At 40.9% G+C, this 20,366-nt stretch overlaps 2 protein-coding genes across 2 annotated transcripts; both read left to right on the top strand.

Annotated features, from left to right (window-relative positions):
- The first annotated feature begins 625 nt into the window (after window positions 1–625).
- capn9 (calpain 9) lies at window positions 626–10,242 on the top strand. The gene is made up of 20 exons (XM_031876673.1): window positions 626–968; window positions 1,912–1,981; window positions 2,078–2,196; window positions 3,025–3,158; window positions 4,086–4,254; window positions 4,385–4,468; window positions 4,633–4,718; window positions 5,120–5,194; window positions 5,683–5,843; window positions 6,053–6,210; window positions 6,853–7,061; window positions 7,284–7,320; window positions 7,422–7,502; window positions 7,656–7,713; window positions 7,850–7,914; window positions 8,035–8,103; window positions 8,702–8,780; window positions 9,157–9,273; window positions 9,670–9,728; window positions 9,948–10,242. Exons 1-20 carry the CDS (start codon window positions 762–764, stop codon window positions 9,972–9,974), a joined length of 2,064 nt encoding a protein of 687 aa, XP_031732533.1. The 5' UTR covers window positions 626–761; the 3' UTR covers window positions 9,975–10,242.
- A 1,835-nt stretch (window positions 10,243–12,077) lies between these two features.
- On the top strand, window positions 12,078–19,836 carry ltv1 (LTV1 ribosome biogenesis factor). Its single transcript, XM_031876662.1, has 11 exons — window positions 12,078–12,246; window positions 13,213–13,344; window positions 13,544–13,738; window positions 14,102–14,189; window positions 14,960–15,092; window positions 15,245–15,476; window positions 15,929–16,056; window positions 16,209–16,354; window positions 17,898–17,950; window positions 18,136–18,336; window positions 18,954–19,836. The coding sequence occupies exons 1-11, from the start codon at window positions 12,244–12,246 to the stop codon at window positions 19,062–19,064; spliced, it is 1,422 nt and encodes a 473-aa protein (XP_031732522.1). The 5' UTR covers window positions 12,078–12,243; the 3' UTR covers window positions 19,065–19,836.
- The last annotated feature ends 530 nt before the right edge of the window (window positions 19,837–20,366 follow it).

Consider the following 20,366-nt stretch of genomic DNA (forward strand, 5'->3'; position numbering starts at 1 on the left):
CGTCGTTGGCAGAAAGCAGGACAGTCTGGAGTACTGAGTCTTAGACTGATGTGGGTGGCAGGGTGCAGCAGAGACGACGGAGGCACACCCCCGAATCTACACTGATCAGTGACAGACAAAGAAAGAGAGAGGAGGAAGTTTAGTGTCTGTAGTCATTCTGTATCTCTTTGTGGTCGTTTTGTGTCTCTTTGGGACGATTTTGCGTCTCTTTGTGGTCATTTTGCTTAAAATATCTAGTAAAGACATTTTAGTATAAATATAAATACACTATATGTCAGATGTTTACAGTACAGACAGAAGTATAAATATAAATACACTATATGTCAGATGTTTACAGTACAGACAGAAGTATAAATATGAATACATAAATGAACAACAACACTTCTGTGGTCCTTTTAAGTGCACCAAAAGTTCCCTAACAGAGATACTGATTGAATGAGAACACCACTTCAAACTATTGAATTTATTCGTTGCCAAACCACCAGGAATGAATTCTTACAGTATCCTGTAAGTCAAACCCAAAGCGAGAAAGAGAGAATGAGCTAGAGATAAGAGACTAAAGAGAACGAGAGAGAGTCAGCTGGGGTGAGGTTCACCGCCACAGGAGGACGAACCAGTTTCTGTCTGGAGGGTGTGTACCTCACTGCCCTACCGACCTGACAGGCTCTGTCCTGCATCAGACACACACACACACACTCCATCACACACCACTTCACGTCTCCTTCTTCCTCCGCTCACTGAGCTTCTTCCTCCTGAAGAAGATGCCTCTCCAGTCCACGCTGTCGGGCCAGGGCTCCGGCTCCAAGAAGGCCGTGGACACGCAATCGGATGGGAAGTCGTTTGATGATCTGAGGCACGAATGTCTGAAGGAGGGGGTCCTGTTTGAGGATCCAGACTTCCCCGCCGAAGACTCTTCGCTCTACTTCAGCCAGAGTGTTCCTGTCAATATTGAATGGAAGAGGCCGAAGGTACGTAGGCACACATATCATTTGTAGATTTCAAGTTTTAGTCTGTTAAATGTAGCCAATTTGTGTCTCAAATTCAGTTTTTGAAATGTTGAATGAATGAAATGTTGCGGTTTCAAGGTGAGCTGATCAGCTGATGAGATTTTCTATGATGGGTCAACACATGCTTTAATATTCTAGTCGTTTTCAGTTTAAAACCGGTCATATTTACTAAAGTCTAAAGTCTCAGAAATGTAAGACTCTGCTTCAGAACAGGCTGAATAAATGAAAACTGTCTGAGGCAGTTGAGTGAATGAGTGCTGGCAGCATTGGAAAGTAATTATTGATATTTAGGCTTTGAAGAAATACAGCGCAAGTTTATTTGAAGTTGGTTTTATCCCGTCCTAGCTGCAAAACCAGTTCTGCAAGAAAGCTGAGTAAATAGAGCCAAGTGCATGGGCAGTTTCCTCACTCTGAGCTCCGTACGCAGACTTTATCCCCACACGCCTCAACGCTATCTGCAGTAAAATAAAACTCTCTGCAGCTGCTCAGAAGACGAGCCCAGACGTTTGATTTTGGTTGGTTTTAGCTGATCAGCTGAAGATTCATACATTCGTGGAAGCTTTCTTGACTTTCTTCATTGATGTCTGTCACTTGACTGTGTGCTTTAGCTCATTTCCTGCATTTCTACCTGTTAACATAACCTGACCTGAGTAAATTGGGGTAAACTCACCAATCACGTTTGTTACGATGACTACACATTTCTCTCTTGGGCGTTGCTTCAGAGTCAACGCTTCAGCTGCTTTCAGCTGTTGTGTTGTTTGTGTGTGTTTCAGTGAGGGAATTCAGAATGATTAATATGCCTGGAATGTGAACACACCTATTAAAGGCACCTGTGTCACCTCTCAACTGTCATTTTTCTTCTTCTTAAATACACCAAACCTGTTCTTTTCCGGTTTCTCTACAGGAGATCTGCGACAACCCGAAGTTCATCGTCGGCAACGCAGACAGGACAGACATTTGCCAAGGACAACTTGGTTGGTACTCAAGCTGTCTGCATGAGTTGTTTTGTGTCTATTTCTTTGTACATATTTCACCCACTTACCCATGATGCACCCGTTTTGTCACCACAGGGGACTGCTGGCTCCTGGCAGCCATCGCATCCTTGACCCTCAAAAAAGAAACCCTGGCCCGAGTCGTCCCCCACGACCAGGACTTCGACCGCAGATACGCTGGCATCTTTCACTTCCAGGTAGACCGCCGGCTGATCGACTGCAGGCCGATGAGGCGGAGATGGTTTATCGGATGACATGTTTCCCTCTGACTGAGTCTTTTGTGCTCGTTTTCAGACATTTCAGTGTCTGTCAAGAACAAGAAAACTAAACTTTACCTTGACAAAGACACAAATTATCCACCCAGATTAATCTCTTCCTCTACATGTAGAGTATGAGGAAGCAGCTGAAGCATTGTGTATATTTGATGGTTAAAACTTCTTTAATATAGTAAATTAACCCTCCTTCCATCCGTCCGTTAGCTCTACAGAGTTATGCTTTGCAGGGTTTAATGTTTTAAAACAAACTTTATAAAAACTGTAGGTTTGCACAGTGGACCTCCTCCCCAAATAAGAATAATCCTAAATATGATATAAAGCTACAGATATCGTAGCTCCACAGTATGTGTGTTTATATAATAATATATAAATACATGAAAATAAGACACACATACTAAGCAGAGCAAATAAAATATAAAAAAGTCAATGTATGCAAACTACGCGGCATCTAGTGAAGCAGTAACAAAGAGCTTCACTTACCTTAAACAGTTTAGTCAAAAAGGATTGAATTCTCTCTAAAAGTATAATTTAATTATTAGTTTTTATGTCATAGAGATATTAAGGCTGAAAGAGAAGTATTTTTGGGGGCATGTTTGCTTGATTGACAGGTGTCTCAGCCGATCACAATAAAACAGGAGGTCGTTTTTTGCTCACAAATGAGCCAAAAATAACAAATCCAACAAACATGTAACAGATAACTAAATAGTGAGAAAAGGATGTTTAGTGACACATTCTCTGTTTGTCCCTCAGTTCTGGAATCACAACAGATGGCTGGACGTGGTGGTGGACGACAGGCTGCCGGCGGTTAGAGACAAACTCATCATGCTTCACTCCGCCTCCAACGACGAGTTCTGGAGCGCCCTGCTGGAGAAGGCCTACGCCAAGTAAAAACATATTTTTGTACCTCCTTTATCAGCGACAGATTATAAGCATAATAAATCTACTTTGTTTCCACCAAAATCACAATCATGTCACACTATAACTGTATTTTATTTATCATATCTGCCTAAATGTGACTGAAAATGTAAAGCTCTGCATTACACCCACATTTCTGAAAACTTTAACATGTGTGGAGTGAATGAAAGGACCATTAAAATGAATAGGGTGCATCCTCTGGGGAGCACAAAAGCTCTCTGAAATTTCATTGGATTTGTGCTTTGTTATGCTGCGTTCACACGATACGAACATCATCATACGTTTTTGTTTCACATTGTTCCTTTCCATCAAAAGGAATGCCATTAGCCAGTTGCCAGGGCTATTTAACAACATAACTACCACAATGTAACTGACCACACTTTGTCGTTTCGTTGCTTTTGTCGCTTGTATTGTGAACGCAGCATGAGATGAAGTTTGTCCTCAGAGTGGACCTTGAGGAAAGGTCATAAGAGTGTATAAACTAGGAAAGGGATCATCCTCTGGGGAGCATAAACATACTCAGTAAATGTCATGGTGTTAGAGTTTTAGCCATGCTAGCAGTTGGTCAATTAGTCCATCGCTTTGTTCCAGACAGAAATACATCAACAGCAATTAGACAGATTAAGATGTATAGGCGTTCATGGTCCCCATTGACTTTGGTAATGTAGACTCTTAATCTGTGTAAAAGCTGACAGTTTGGCCTGATAGCGCTGCTGTGGGGTCACCAAAAGGATCATGGTTCATCCCCTAGGGAACATGAACATCCAAAGCAAGACCACCATCCTTAACCTCTTAAGCTTTGACAGCTTTTTAAATCTTTAAGTCTGGCCTTTGATTTCACTTTGTTCATTCTGTGTTAACCACCGTGATGTGTTTTCCTGTTTCCTGTTTTTTAGACTGCACGGCAGCTACGAGTCCCTGAAGGGCGGCAGCACGATGGAGGCCATGGAGGATTTTACCGGCGGTGTCGGTGAAGTTTACGAAACTAATAACGCCACAGACAGACTGTTCTCGACCATGAAGAAGGCACTGGACAGAGGCTCCATGATGGGATGCTCCATTGATGTAAAAACCTTTTTTCATATCATTTAATTATTGTTACTTCCACCTCTCATACTGTACAAGAAGTTTAGTAAGTACTTCAGCCAAGCTCTTCTGTTTTAAACACCTCTCTGGGCGTTGTGGTTTTCTCCAGATCACCAGCTCTGCAGAGTCTGAGGCCAAGACAACCACCGGCCTGGTGAAGGGACACGCGTACTCCATCACAGGCGTGGAGGAGGTAACACTAGTTTTATGTATTTCTGAATGCAGACTTACTAATAATGATGAGGGAAAAGTATAGAGAAAACTTTTATTCAGTTTAATTACTTCTCCAGGGAAATTACTAAGCAGAGCCATACGCAGAATCTTACACTAACAAAAAACTAAATGTCTGATTTTCAGGTGACTGTCCGAGGGCAGAAGGTCCAGCTGGTCCGGGTCAGGAACCCCTGGGGTCAGGTCGAGTGGAACGGCCCCTGGAGTGACAGGTGAGCATGAAGGACAATACCACTTTATCTTGTCTACAGAGATATCTTGTGGACACAAGTCGTTAAAAGCATCTTTATTGGTATTATAATACCAATAAGATTATTATCGCATTAATTAGGATGGGAGAGTAAAATGACCAATCCTGGATATTTTACCAAACATAACCTCATCATATTGTTATGGACATTGTTTGTCCTTCATCACACCACCAAAATGACTTTTCCTTGTTAAACTGAAGCCTTTCACAGGCTTCAGTTTAACAACCTCATACTTGCATGAATGAAAAACAAATATAGTTTTGCGATGTGTATTTGTCAGTTGTTGGTGGAAAGTATTGCCGTTCTTTTTTCTCCGATTTTTGCATGTTAAGGTCGTAACAGATTGTTTCGTCTTGTTTCAGTTCCAGAGAGTGGAATAATGTTGACGCAGCTGATAAAAATCGCCTCCTGCAGAAATCAGACAATGGTGAATTCTGGTGAGTCCACGTCATGACTTTGGTCCAAACTAAAAATCAAGAAATGTTTTTAACTGTATACAACTCTGTCTTTGCGTTAGGTTTGTGTATTAAATATGTTGCACGCAGGAATGTAGTGAACATAATAATCACTGTAAAAAGGGTCAGAAATATAATGTGCCCAAACTTGCCCAAAGATGCCACATCGAAAAAAAGAAATCGTCTTTAATTTAATCTTAATGAGGGAGTTTTAGCATTTGGTGCTGTACACTTAAATCTGGAGTTTGATTTTATTAATATTAAATTTCACACGCCAGTAAATATCTTTTTCTAATGGAACAGTGACTCCATCCAGACTCACAAACTTAATAAACGCATTCAAATCTTTTCATTATTGTACTTTATAATCAAACTCTGTGGTGATGTGTTTTGAGCACAAATGTGATCAAGATGAACTCTTGTGTATTCACTGTATTTTGAGATGACATCGCTTGTGTTTGTGACTCCAGGATGGAGTTTAACGACTTCAAGAGGAACTACAACAAGGTGGAGATCTGCAACATGACCCCCGACGACCTGTCCGACAACACAAAGCGCCACTGGGAAGTAAACATGTTTGAGGGAAACTGGATCCGCGGCTCCACCGCTGGAGGCTGCAGGAACTTCATCGGTGAGACCACCAGACCTCACAAATCACATGAGAAAGAAATCAATAGGAATTTGCCTCCACTTTATTGCAGAATAAACAAGTTGGGTTTACTGGCAGCAGATTAGATGATATAATTAATCTAATATTTATATTCTTTTTGTGTTGATTTGTTGCCTTTTGTCATTAAACTGCTCAACTGCCATCCTCATCTCCGAATCTTCAATCCGCAGACACATTTTGGACCAACCCGCAGTTCAAGCTGCAGCTGGAGGACGCTGACGATGACGACGACGTGTGCAGCGTGGTGATCGCTCTGATGCAGAAGAACAGAAGAAAGCTGAGGAAGGAAGGCATGGACATGGAAACCATCGGCTTCGCAGTGTACGAGGTCAGAAAGAAACTGAACGAGCGACAGATTCCTGCTTGAAACGAGGTTTAATATCTAGGTTTAAGTGTTCGCAGTGAAAGTGCAACTCATCAGAACAGCCTTTGGCTCAGGACTCCATGTTGGCTTTAACTATTTCAATTACTTTAACTTTACTTAAACTGAAATATTTCAAAGATAAGACACCAAAATTGGTTTGATAGAAACACATTTATATTGTTATTTATATTACTCTAAGTACATTTTTCGGAACATATACATATTTTAAGTGCACATTAAGATTTACCTCTCACGATTTTAATGTGTTCATACTTGACCTTAATACAATCTCATCACAAGGTCCATTTATTAGCTGTTCTGGTGCTTTCAATCTTCAAAGGCTTTAAAATGCTTTAAAATCTACAATCCACGACAACTGAGTGAAGTCTATCTGCTGTTGAAGATCATGTGATATGACCGAAAGCTCCGGAACAGCTACTAAATGGACGCTGAGGGCACATTGTTTTGTCAGTCAATCATCAGGCCTCGTACTTCCCTCACACTCCCCTACATTTACGTATATCAAATGTATTTGTTTTGTGTTTATTAGCATATCTTGTCCAGTTAGAACAAGCTAAAATGCATCTCTCGTCTCTGCCCGTTCAGGCTCCAGAGGACGTGGACCAACTGGGAAAAGATTTCTTCCGCTACCACGCATCCAAAGCTCGCAGCAGGACCTACATCAACATGCGGGAGATATCGGAGCGCTTCACACTGCCTCCTGGGAATTACCTGCTGGTCCCCACCACCTTCCAGCCCCACCACGAGGCCGACTTCATCATCAGGGTCTTCTCAGAGAAGAAGACCGAGGCTCTGTGAGTGTTTGAAACATCGGGGGAACAAAACTGGGAAACAAAAAGTCAATACTATTGAAAACCCTAGTGAACCCATAAAGAGTAAAAAATACATATTTAATGGAGAGTTTCAGTGGCTTTCTATTTTGATAATAATGTAAGTCTTGGGGGGGTATTAATAAATCATTTTAAAATAGGTAAATGTCTCGACACAGTATCACAACTTGTGTTTCTGTTCCACAGCGAGATGGGAAGCAACGTTGACGCTGACCTCCCAGATGTAAGTAGATCACACCAGGAACTTGATAATCAATAATCCCGTTTAATCAATCAACCGGGTCCTGTTCGCCTGTACTGATGATGCCGTGTTGTTTCCACCAGCCGCCCCCACCCTCCGCTCCAGAGGACGAGACGGACGAGGAGAAAGGCCTGAGGAGGCTGTTTGAACAGCTCGCTGGTGATGTAAGAAAACATCAGAATCTCACATTTGTGAAGCGTAGAGATCACATGACCTCGACCGGCAGGGTCTCTGGAGTTTTACCCTCTCAGACACTGGGTCAGATTTGTAGATGACCATGGTATGTATGAATTTAAAGTTTACTTGTGCGTCTACAGGACGAGGCCATCTCCGTCAGAGAGCTCCAGCAGATGCTGAACGGCGTCCTCAGCAGACGTAAGTGAAAAGGAAACGTATTTTGAGGGCTTTTTTGTCAGCTAGTCCCTTTAGTTTCATTTCCCTTTTTTCACTTTGATGCAAATTTTAAAAACCTAACTGTTCCACTTCTTTTTGAAATCTGTTTTGCTTTTAGGAAAAGAGATCAAATTTGAAGGCCTGAGTCTGAGCACCTGCCACAGTATCATCAACCTGATGGATGTATCCTTCCACATCACCCACTGACTCGTGTCAAAACCTTAGATTTCAGGCGACATAAGTAAACATTAATCCCGTACAATAAAATGCTTTGGGAAAGTTTTTCCCTTGACAGTAAACCAGGTGGACAACACGGGCCAGCTGGAGTTCCAAGAGTTCAAGGTCTTCTGGGAGAAGATGAAGAAGTGGATCGTACGTGTTGATTTATGTGTTTAAAAAACGTGACTCAGAGGCGGAAGAAGTACTCATTTACTCAAGTAAAAGTACAAATTACACAGATTATAAAAATACATAGAAGTAGAAGTCCTGCATTCAACATTTTTAAGTAAAAGTACAAAAGTATTGGCATCAAAATATACTTAAAGTACCAAAAGTGAAAGTACTCGTTATGCAGAATGACACATTTCAGAATACACATTATTACGTTACTATATTATAATTATTGATGCATTAATGCGTTCATTACTTTACTGGTGAAACTAAAAGGTGGAGCTCATTTTAATGTATTTATATATATATTATCCATATTGCTTTATATACTGCTGGGTAATCCTTTTATAATATATTGATATTTTGCATTGCGACTCTTAATCTGTGAAGTAACTAAAGCATGTACATTTTTCCCAATGAGCTGTAGTGAAGTAGAAGTATAAAGTAGCATAAAATGGAAAAACTCCATATAATAATAATTGTATTTAAGTACAGTACTTGAGTGAATGTACTCAGTTACATTCTGGCGGTGGAGTGTTTCTGTGCTTCAGGCTGTTAATCTGAGTTTCTGTTGTTCCAGATGCTCTTCTTGTCCTTTGACACCGACCGCTCAGGAAAGATGTCGTCCTACGAGCTTCGCATCGCTCTCAAAGCTGCAGGTGAGAGTCGACTGTTTGAAAATGACAATGAGTAGGATTCTCCTGAAGAAAAGACATGTACAGACACGCACACAAATAATTAAATCGGTGACCAGCCCGCTCTCACCAAAGAGGCGTATGAATGACGCAACAGTTTGCCGGTCATTTTGTGTGCAATAAAAACGCTTTTCTTGCTTTTTGTGTACGCCTCGTCGTCTGTAACTTCAATGTAAATGGGTCCACAATAACTACAACAATAATAAGCCTAATAATAACAAGTGAAAGTGATAAAAGTAGTATTACAGTGTTAGTGGTAGTAGCACCACAGCCAATAAACATGACAGTCATCAGTTTGTGGGAATGATCTAGTGTCTTGCGTGTACATCTTTTTGTTCAGGCATGCAGCTGAACAACAAACTCCTGCAGCTGATCGGCTTGAGGTTTGCTGACGACAAATACGACATCGACTTCGACGACTACCTCACCTGCATCGTCCGCCTGGAGAACATGTTCAGTACGTTGAAATAAGATCCTCTGCTGGGTTCACAGTACATCAACGGCCCAAAATGATCACAGTAAAGATGTATTTGTGTTAGTTTGTGTTCATTTAAGACCCTCCGTGTTGAATTGAATACTTCTTTAATGAATCGTTAAGATAAAATAATCCATTATTGGTTTCCAGAGGGGAGACTCCGGTGTTGCAGCAGCACAAGGACACAAATAAATAAATAATTAGAAGTATATCAAATCAAAATAGAATCTAAACTCAAATGAACATGTTCAGTATGTATAAAAGAAGACAGAAGTTGAGATAAAATCCTCCACTGGGTCCACAATAACCACATTAATGCCTTTAAAGTAAAGAGATATTTGCCACTTTGAGCTGACTGAAACTCTTCCTCTTAACCAGGAGCTTTCCAGGTTCTGGACAAATCCCGCAGAGGGCGGGTGAACATGAACATCATGCAGGTAAAAACCACGTTCATGGAACACGACACCCTTTAATCTCTGCAACACTACGGAAGGTGTTTGTTTTACACCAAACCTGCTAAACCAGACGGATGGATTTCCTCCTGGGATTGTCTTTCTTATCACAAGAGAGTTTTCTCTCTTAACACTCAACTGAATTTAGATATTAATATTCTGGGACTTGGTTTAATTTGAGTCTATTCTCTCTTCCCCTCACAGTTCCTGATGTTGTCGATGAACGTCTGAGGAAACGCTGAGAGCAAACAGAAGCCACCAGAAGAACAAAATGTGTGCAGCGTGCTGAATATTCGTGCCTCAAACTCACAATATCTATCGGTTTTATTTTTATTTTATTTGGCTAAATAAAGTGAGATACTTGCTGCGCGGAAGAGTTGGAATGCTGGGATCGACTGTTAAAATGTGCTGACTCGTGCTTTTGGAGCAAACATTGTTTTATTTTCTCTGCGTGAATGGAAATAAACTTTGAATAAAAACGTCTGGTTTTGGGTTGAAATGCTGCTGAGTTGAAGAGATATCACTTTATTTTGGTGACTAAATAAATAGTTTGTCTTTATAACTACAACACCGACAACACAGTTCAACACATTAAACCTTACAGGATGGGCAGGTTACGTTTGTTATTTTTGATCCTTAATTTGCTTTTTAACCAACAACAGTCCAGTGACTGAAACTTCTCCAGAAGTTGAATGGGTTGTTCTTTTAATTTAAACAATCAGACATTTTTTTGCATTGGCAATAGTGGAAGAAGGGCTCAGATAATGTAGGAGTAAAGTAAAGAAATATTCTGTTACAAGTAAAAGTCATGCATTCAAAGTTTTACTGAGTAAAAGTACAAAAGTACGAGCAACAAAATGCATTTAAAGTGCTAAAAGTACTCATCTGCAGAATGTGCCAATTACAGAATGATATATATATTATATTATTGAATTAGAATTATTGATGCGTTTGTGTTCAATCACTTTAATGTTGGAGTGAACTATAAGCAACAATAATATTAACAATAACCTCTTAAAATAATAATAATCGTAATCTGCAAAGTAATCAAATCAAATGTAGTGGAGTAAAACATACAATATATTCCCTGAGTATAAGTATAAATTAGCACAGAATGGAAATACTCAAGTAAAGTACAAGTGACTCAGATTGTACTTTAGAAGTAAATGTACTTAGTTACTTCCACCAATGTTGCGTGGCATTACATTCATTTGTTTTTGTGTTGCTGTCACCACGGGGGTTGTTTTGATAACCAGATAATAAAGATACTGAACATAAAAATGAAAATAACATTCATGCAGGTGGATCAGTGTAAAAGATGTGCAGGGTGTAGGTTGTAGATTGTAGATTGTGGGTGAAGGTATTGCTTTGACAGAAAGAAAGAATGTTGTTTGAACTGGAACAACAGGAAACATTTCACAGCCACCGATGTTTAGAGTGAGATGTGGAAAAACACCAGAGTGAACTTATTGATGTTGGATGGGAAATACTTTTTGGCTCCTGCCCACGTAGTTTAGGCGTGGAGGGGAATGAAGGTGTGGATGTGTCTGATAAATAGTAATTAAATTCACAGTGCGGCTGCTTTAACAGAAGCTCAAGTTAAAGAATAAGTGTGGTGATATTCTATATTCATTTATTGTCTACAAATCCCATGAAAGGACCAAAACCACCAGTGAATGTTTCTGCTAACAAGTATTGTTTGTGTATCAGAGCCTGATGCATCTTCTTCCTCTGAACCATAGAGCTCCATTAAACACATATTAATGAGCCTCACTGTTGAACAATATAATAATGTTCCTCTATCATGAATACACACACTGTAGTTTATTTTGACTCAATCCCACACACACATCATCCTGCTGCCACAAATATTCACAAAAAAAACTAATAAATAAATAAGAAATTAAAAATGTATTTTGTTTGCAAAATAATTTAGAAAATTCCACAAATAAAAATAAAACGGAAAATGTAATTAAATAATGAAATGCTTAAAAGACTGCCTGATTAGAATGTAACTCATTTACTGTGCTGTATTTAAGTGCTGTACTAAGCTCTCCAGGTCAGCAGGTGGCGGTAATGCGCCTATAAACTGGTTTTCCACCAACAGTACATGAAGAGAGAAAGATTGTGGACTATACCAACAATGCATAATGAGGGAGTACCTGGTGTATAATGACATGAATTACATTAATAATACAAACAAGTTTCCATTTAAGATAACTAATGAATTACAATAAAAATGTAAACTAATCCCGCGAGCTCTCCATATTAAATCATATTAATATCCTTTTAACCCCCCCCCCCCGGTGTTCGCCAAAATGGTTCTTTCCAGCAATGGTGGCCGCAGCATGGTGAAGGATAACCCAGCGTGGATGAACAACAACAACAAAAGTTTCTGGATTTAAACGGTTATTTATTTTTAACTGCCACGTGTCGTTAGAGGTTTGACCGTCTTTAAACCGGATTAGTCGAAGGACAGCGGCAGATATTCCGTTACAACATGGTAAACTGACATTTTTAAGCTAATAAGCTAACCTTTATAGCTAACAGCGACGAACGTCACTGATATGCATTAAAAATAACATCGTAAACTAAATGTTCGTTTGTATTGTTCGTTTGCTCTTGTTTTTCTATAGTTTGATATGTGTATTGTTCATTACTATTTATATATATTTATATATAAACAAACAAGCAGGTTAACAGTAACTATCTTGCTGGGGTTGCAAAAATATATGTAACGTAGCTATGTAAGAGCAGGTGTGTATTGTTCGATAGTGTTTTAAACCTCCTTAGAAATGTCAATAACTGCCTCCTTATGTGGTCAAATGGATGCTTTGGACACGAGTGGACTGTAAGGCGCCGTGTAAACACACTTCATTCAAACTCAAAAACAAGCACGATGAATGCAGGCAGTCGTCTCGAAGTAGTCATATAATACACTTCATGTAATCTCGCCAAAAACGAGATTAAACTCACCGAGCTGTTCTGTTATAGCCAAACACACCGTAAACTTCCCCAATCCCACACATACAAACTGCCTGTAGTGAGCCGCCAGACCAAAACTAAAAATCTAAACAAACCAATACACCACTTAATTACGTCAAGTAGCTGATTGGCTCCTGACATGCTCGTACACATGCTGTCCAATGAAATTGAAGGATGCTGCTGTGGCTCTTAACATGCGAGGTTAACGAGGTTGTGTGTAAAAATGACTCTCAGTGCAGCATGGTAGGGTACAGTTGGTGTCAGAATATGAAACGGCAGAATCCTCACTGACGGATTTCTCCCAACAGCTCCCCACTGCATCTCTCTTTGCTCAAGGGCACCTCATTTGGGGTAATAAGGGAGAGGGGAGTTAACGCTGTTGTCCTCCTCGCCACCCAGATTTACCCCGAGAGGGAGGGGGTCAAACCAAATACTTCACCGTTCTATCATCACCGCCATTCACTGCTGTGTTTGTGTCTTCCAGCCTCATCGAAAGAAGAAGTCGTTCATCGAAAAGAAGAAGGCCGTGACCTTTCACCTCGTCCACAGGAGTCAGAGGGACCCGCTGGCTGCAGATGAGAAAGCCCCACAGCACGTCCTCCTGCCCGCCATCAAGGTACACATTAACGGTGTTGTTGTTGTTTCTTTAATAAATGTCATGCTACTTTTAACTTGGGACCCTTTAAAGAACAGACTGTACAATATACAACAGAGACGTGCCGCCCCTGTGAGTTAAGAGCAGTTCAGTGTTGTACTCTTGAAACTTTTTTCATGTTCTGAACTATTCAGCATTTCCGTCTTTCGATGTTTCTCAGGGGGACACGGAGAAGAGGCGCGAGGAGCAAAGGGACTTTGGCGTTTTCTACGACGACGACTACAACTACCTGCAGCACCTGAAGGAGGCGGTGCCCACGACCGAGCTGGTGGCAGCCGCACCGGCACCCGGCGACAGGCGGCCGGTTCATCTCCAGGATGAGGAGAACTCGGAGGAGGGTGACAACACCGTTCCTGTAAGTTGACTCAGAGTTACCCCTGGAAAAGTTCTGGCATTTAGAAATGGCTTTCCCAGAGCTGCAAAGGTTTTGAGGTACTTTTACTTTGAAATCAAATTTTAGAAAAGTTCTGGCATTTCATATTATGATGTCAGGGTCTGTTTTTTTTCCAGTTCTGGTCCTCTTTGTTAGAAAGCAGTTTGCTACTAGCGAAGGAGACCTCAAAATAGTGCAATTTAAAGCTTTCTTCCAGAGGAGTTTCTAAATGCAGCTGATCAGACTGTTAATCCCAGACGTCATCAAGCAAAAAAATAAGTTAACGCACAAAAGATGAGAGGAAATCTACTCTGAAATGTTTCCTGTTTTTGTCTGATGGTACAGGCCACTACCATCAACCTGCCGTCCTCAGTGTTCGCCTCAGAGTTCGAAGAGGAGGTGGGACTTCTGAACAAAGCGGCTCCTATCTCAGGTAAACATCAGCTTAAAATGGCATTAAAGGGAAACGTCTGTGTTTTAAAGTTTTTTTTAAAACGCTGTAACCGTCTGCTGTGAGCTGCGAGAGGAAGTGAGCAGCGTCAATGTCACGCTACGTTCATTAAAAGGCTCAGATTGCTATCTTAAGTGTCTGACAACTTTATTGAAACTTAATTTAAATACGGGCGGCCGTCAAATTCAAAGACGTCGTCCACATCGTTAAAATTCTCTAAATATTCAGCCACGACATTGAAGATATTTTAGATAACACGGAGCTTCTCCTTCAGCAAGAGTCTTTCCATAATGTTGTCAGAAACATCTAACAATCTGAGCACGTTGGTGGCAGAAACGAGAACCTTTAGTGCACGTAAATGGCGGTGCAAGCTTGCCCCCAAAAACATTACACTGCATCCTGTGAGCGTCTGCTGTCTATTGTGCACTCGCTCAAAACTGGACTGATTTCAAAAGTGGTGGTTGTTGTTGTTGGTCCCAAAAACACTGGAAAATATCAACATCGCCCTTTAAGTACTTTATGAGCTTTATCGACCTCTGCTGGTGTTCAGAGGGAACTGTGAAATAATTAACAATTTAGGGAACAAACTCATCATTATAAATAGATAGATTAAACTGGATGTGTTTCCAGTTTCCTCGGGCCGTTTATACTTTCACCTCTTGCTGCTGCTTGTTGTCCCCAACATGTGAAGTGGCCTAAAGCAGCCTTAAAAGTCCCGGGTGTCAGCATCTCGTTTGTGTGTTTCGCTTCAGGACCACGTCTGGACTTGGACCCCGACATCGTGGCTGCTCTCGACGAAGACTTCGACTTCGACGACCCCGACAACCTCCTGGACGACGACTTCATCGTCAAAGCAAACACAGCGAGTGGAGCAGTGGACATGAAGTAAGAAACGCAATATAAAAACATCTTTCTTCAGATTTTCTTGATTTTAATCTTGATTTTTTTTTTTTAAACTGATTGTTTTTTTCTGTCTTCGATGATTTCCTGTGTGTGTGTGTGTGTGTGTGTGTGTTTGTGTGTGTAACCTGTGGCAGAGGCGATGATGATGATGATGATGATGATGAGTGGGAGGACACAGACGAGGACACAGACGAGGAAGGAGACTTCGACTCTGAAGGTGGGTTTTCGGGCGACGGGGAAGGACGCGCTCCAGAGTTTCTGTTCATGGACGAGGAGACGAAGAGTCGCTTCACGGAGTACTCGATGACGTCGTCTGTGATGAGGAGGAACGAGCAGCTCACCCTGCTGGACGACCGCTTCGAAAAGGTGAACTTTCACTTTGAACTCTACCGTTTGATTATTTACCGACACAGTGGTGGAATGTAACCAAGTACATTTATTAAAGTGCTGTTTTCAAGTTCAACTTCAAGGTACTTGTTCTTTAGTTGAGTCTTTATACTTTTTACTCCACTACATTTAGCAGACAAATATATTTACTAGTTGTAGAAACTGTTTGTGATGAACTGAAGGATGAAATGTTCCTTTATGTGTTGATGAAATCCTCCTACTTCTTCAGATTAATAAACTCTTTAAAAAGACTCTTGGATCAGCTGGAAGATGCTTCAGAACAACAAAGGATATAAAGGAGTTAAAATACAACATGCACATTAATGCAGCAGTGATATTGATCCAGAAACATCAGATATATTAGTAAAACACTGAGAGGTACTTTTACTTTTCGTACTCAAGTTGTTCCGTTAACATTTCCGTTGTTTCAGTTCTACGAACAGTTTGATGACGATGAGATCGGCGCTCTGGACAACGCCGAGCTGGAGGGCTTCATCCAGCCGGACAGCGCTCGCCTGGAGGAAGTGATCAAAGACTACTTCATCCAGAAACAGAAAGAGTGAGCGCTGTTTATATTTATTATCGTCTTTAATTGTGTTGAAGTTTAATTCAAATCATCTGGTGGGCGATTGATGCAGCATCGGATTGTTTTATTTAAAACGTTGCTTTAAATCAACCAGCTGACCAACGCGCATCTTGTTTGCGGTTCAGATACTTGAGGCCCGATGACCTCGGTCCAAAAGAACTTCCTGTCCTGAAGGAGGAGGATGAAGATGATGATGAGGAGGAGGAGGAGGAGATGGAAAGGATTGTTATCAAGGGTCCAGAAGAGAAGTGGGACTGTGAAACCATCATCAGTGAGTTTAAGTTCCACTCTTCACTCATCCAGCAGTTTCTTCATCATGAAGCGAAACATCCTCTTTAAGGATCAACAAACACAGTGAAGTTAGTTTTGTATTTGTTTGAAGGCAAAGTTGATGCAGCTAGATGCAGAGTTTCCGTCTGCTGCCGGTGTTTGTGCTAAGCTAAGCTAAGCACGCCCTCGAGCTACTGTACAAAGATGAAATTAATATCTAGGCCGTCCTCGACCAAAGAAAATCTCGTACGGTTTTGTCCACTAATCCATTAGTTTCTTTTTTTGAGCTTCTCCTCAAATAGTCACACAGAAGCTCTTTTTTCCCTAAGTTTCTTGTAAATAAGCGTAAAAAAAACGACTAATCTTGTAAAGAATCTTAGTCGACTCATCAACTAACAGGACCATCCTACTAAAATCAAACCTCAACATTCCTCTAACTCTGGGAGACAGAAAAGAAGCATATGTCCTAAAGTAGAGGTCACTAATAGGAGGGCCGTGGTCCCGGACCTAGAACCGATGAATTCTGTTCTAGCCTTTACGGAACAGTAACGCCCACAGAACCAGTGCATGTGTCGTAAACCGTCTCACGTGACACAACTCAGCCAATCAAATCTGTGCATTCTGATGAGCATTGGGACTCGAGTCAGTAGGACACACACACACACGGCAAAAACAGATCTTTTAAACAGGGATGGACGGACTCGTTCGTTCTTTCCACGGGCAGAATTGAAAACCAGTTTGTCTCATGTGCACAGAGACCGTGGCGGTTATAGAAAGCTGCATTATGAAGCGCCTCTACGGGACAAAGCATAAATCCTTTGAGCAAACATACCCACTCAGATCACGTGAAAGATATTATGTCGTAAATAAACTGGACCCTGTTCCTGAAATGTTGGAGTATTCCAGTTAAACTGCTAACGGCTGATGTGTTGTAGAAGCAGATCTCTTTTTAACGGATGTTTCTTCTCAGTTCAGTGGAGGTCCTGACACAGCAGAGGATAAAGAAAAGTTTATGATCTTCAACATGTGGGTGTGTTCTTTGATAAAGCTTTAGGATCCCACACCGTAGTACAACTTCTCTCTTTTCAAACACTAGACCAGGTGTGTATTCATCTGCTGGCTGAGACCTTTTAGGTGTTTTCATTGGGAGCCAAAGGTTGAAGTCGTATCTGCTCCACGTCGGCGCAGTAAAGTACATTTGGTCAAAGGTTGACTCCTGCAGCAGTCCATCTTAAAATGTCACAAGTGCTGTCGTATAAATTCCAGCACGTAAATGCTCTCGAGTAGAGTGAAATATAATGTTTGTGTTGATCTTCTCGGGTTTTTATACATTTTAAAATATTTTTATATTTCTTTTTCATGAGGGGAAAAAAACTAGTCAAACAACTTTCAGGTGTTGAAATGACATAATATACATAATATAGGTAGTTTGTGCTGTATTTAATGGTGAGATGCGTGAGACACTGACTGTTAATAGTTTATCTGTATTCTGCAGATATTGTATCCGTTTGTTATTTTGACTGCATGGTGTTTGTTTTCTCCAGGTACATATTCCAACATGTATAACAGACCCAAAGTTATTCAAGATCCACCAAAGGTATGAAAACACTCTTTTGTCATCTTTGTACCTGTTCTTAGACATAAAGAGGCGAAACTCGGTCCCACCATGACACCTTATTTTGAAATAAATTATGTAGAGTTGTCAACAGCGAGAGATAAATTTTGCACGTAGACTAAAAATAAGACTTAAACAACAATTCTTTGTCTTCCTTCTGTCCTCAGACGAAGCCGATCCGCGTGTCCCATAAGACGGGCATCCCTCTGGACGTCCTTCCTGCCAAAGGCCTCACCGCCAAGCAGGCGGAGCGCATGACAATGATCAACGACTCAGACCTGCCGCGCGTCTCCACGCAGCCCCGCGACAAGGAGGAGAGCACAGAGGAGAGGAAGGCGAGAAAACAAGCCATCAAGGAAGAACGCAAGGTGAGGAAGAGAGGAAAAAAAAAAAGGATATACAGAGAGGATATTACCAAAATGTTACTCCTCCTATAATCCTTCTCACCGCTCAACATTGAGCTGTCTCTGTGTGTCTCAAAGCCTGATAGCTCCTCTTCCTCTGTGTCCAAAAACTATTACAAACCAGACTGCATCCTCCGGTTCTGAAAAGTGAAGTCGATGCTTCATGTGTTAAAGCTGCATTCTCTCTAGTGTCCACCAGGGGGCGACTCCTCTGGTTGTGTAGAAGTCTGAGAAAATAACTCTACTTCTCTCTCGATTTGTTACCTCAGTAAACATTATAAACATGAGTTTATGGTCTCAATCTCTAGTTTCAAGTCTTCTTCAATACAGCATGATGTTCATTTAGAGTCAAATGGACCATAAAGCCAGCAGTAAAAACAAATCACCAAATTACACCAGAGGACGGTCAGTCTTTGTTTACTCTGCAGACAACCTGGATTCAAATGTTTACCTAAAGAAGGGCGTCATCAGTTTTGCAGTCAATCCTTTTTCACGATAAGAAAAGTTACACAATGCCAACCACGGAGGAGAAGTTGTCATGAAAATATGTTTTTAAATTCTAACCTCTGTGTGTTGACCAGGAGCGGAGAGTGGAGAAGAAAGCCAACAAGATGGCGTTCATGGAAGAAAAAGTCCGACAGGAGAAGCAGATGGTGAACCTGAGAACGAACGTTCAAGGCCTGAAGCTTTAGTTACGAACTGCCGAAACTCTGCCCGCACAGACCGCTGGTGGCGTCAGCGGTGGACACGCGGCGCTTCACTTGAGCGGAGCTGACAAAACGAGCCACAAACAGGAGGAGGGGCGGGGTGCCGAGACCCTCGAGTTTCCTCAAATCATCTGGAGATGTTTAAATATATACAGACACACTGGTTTTGCTCAGGCATCTCAATCGGTATTGTAAATTTAAAAAAAAAAAAAAAAAAAAAAAAAAAAAAGGTATCGGAACATCTCTCGTTGAAATCCAGGAATACTAAAGCCTGGCTGATGATACCACTCATGTCTGTACGTTAGCAGTTAGCATCCTTAGCTCTTCTAAAGCTCAATAGTAATGCCATATATCTTGTTTAAAAACAGAAGTGTATAAACAATAAACCGCCATGTTAACGGGGGGGGTTTCGGTGGCTCTTAAAGAAACTAGGCACAGTCTGACACCGCCTTCATAAAATATAACCTGTTAATAACTGAGCTTTATGGATGTTTGTTTCTCTCTGTGTGCTAAAATGAGTTGGCTGCTGACAGTTCCATATTTATAAGAGTGGTATCAGTATTCTCATCCAGCTCTGTCTGAAAACCTATTTCCAAAAATGTGAAAATTTAAATAAAGATTTTTTTTTTTTGGTATTTGTGCTAAAACTCCGCCATCATATCAAAGGTTTCCTATCGATACTCAACCCTTGTTTAGACTTCACAAAAGAAAATATCAATATTGTTTATGTCCCTTTATTAAAAACATTAAATGTAAACTTTCTGTGAGTATGTTGATCAGATCAAATAAATTCAAATAATATTAAAAGAACATCATTCTGGATAAAAGTTCGTCTTCGGTGTTTAACCCTCAAACTAATTCCTGTTTGAATCTATTTACAGCCACTTTATAAAAAGAGAAGTTCACACAACATTAAAACCCTGAAGTCATGGAAACAAACAGAACGCTCTCGATGCATACACAATAGAAACACTCACTCGTCACCACCGGAGCCAGTTCTGCAGGTGTCCCAGCAGTGACAGCGATGACTGATTAGGTGTGGCACAGTTAGCGAGGCAGAAAGCTATTTATGACACCCAACAATCTGTCATGGGCGGAAAGTCCACAATGTACAAGGAGCTCGGTTTAACTCGCAACATTGAAAACAAAACTGTTAAAATTGTCTTTGACCCAAATGCCAGAACAAGATTTTCTTATTTTCAAGTGGTACTAAATAGTTTCCATCAGAACTACTTTCTACAGAAGAAATAGTCCCTGTGAAATCATAAAGAGATTACATTTGTACCC

The sequence above is a fragment of the Anarrhichthys ocellatus genome, unplaced genomic scaffold (genome assembly GCF_004355925.1).
Source record: "Anarrhichthys ocellatus isolate YVR2014 unplaced genomic scaffold, GSC_Weel_1.0 scaffold112, whole genome shotgun sequence".
In the NCBI taxonomy this organism is placed as follows: Eukaryota; Metazoa; Chordata; class Actinopteri; order Perciformes; family Anarhichadidae; genus Anarrhichthys; species Anarrhichthys ocellatus.

Excerpts from the sequence above, each read along its gene's own strand:
- capn9 (XM_031876673.1), top strand. The coding sequence starts at position 762 with ATGCCTCTCCAGTCCACGCTGTCGGGCCAGGGCTCCGGCTCCAAGAAG. Across the intron at positions 5,195-5,682 it reads TCAGACAATGGTGAATTCTG|GATGGAGTTTAACGACTTCA; the intron begins GTGAGTCCACGT and ends TTGTGACTCCAG. Across the intron at positions 7,915-8,034 it reads GTATCATCAACCTGATGGAT|GTGGACAACACGGGCCAGCT; the intron begins GTATCCTTCCAC and ends ACAGTAAACCAG.
- ltv1 (XM_031876662.1), top strand. Across the intron at positions 14,190-14,959 it reads CAAAGCGGCTCCTATCTCAG|GACCACGTCTGGACTTGGAC; the intron begins GTAAACATCAGC and ends GTTTCGCTTCAG. Across the intron at positions 15,477-15,928 it reads TGGACGACCGCTTCGAAAAG|TTCTACGAACAGTTTGATGA; the intron begins GTGAACTTTCAC and ends CCGTTGTTTCAG.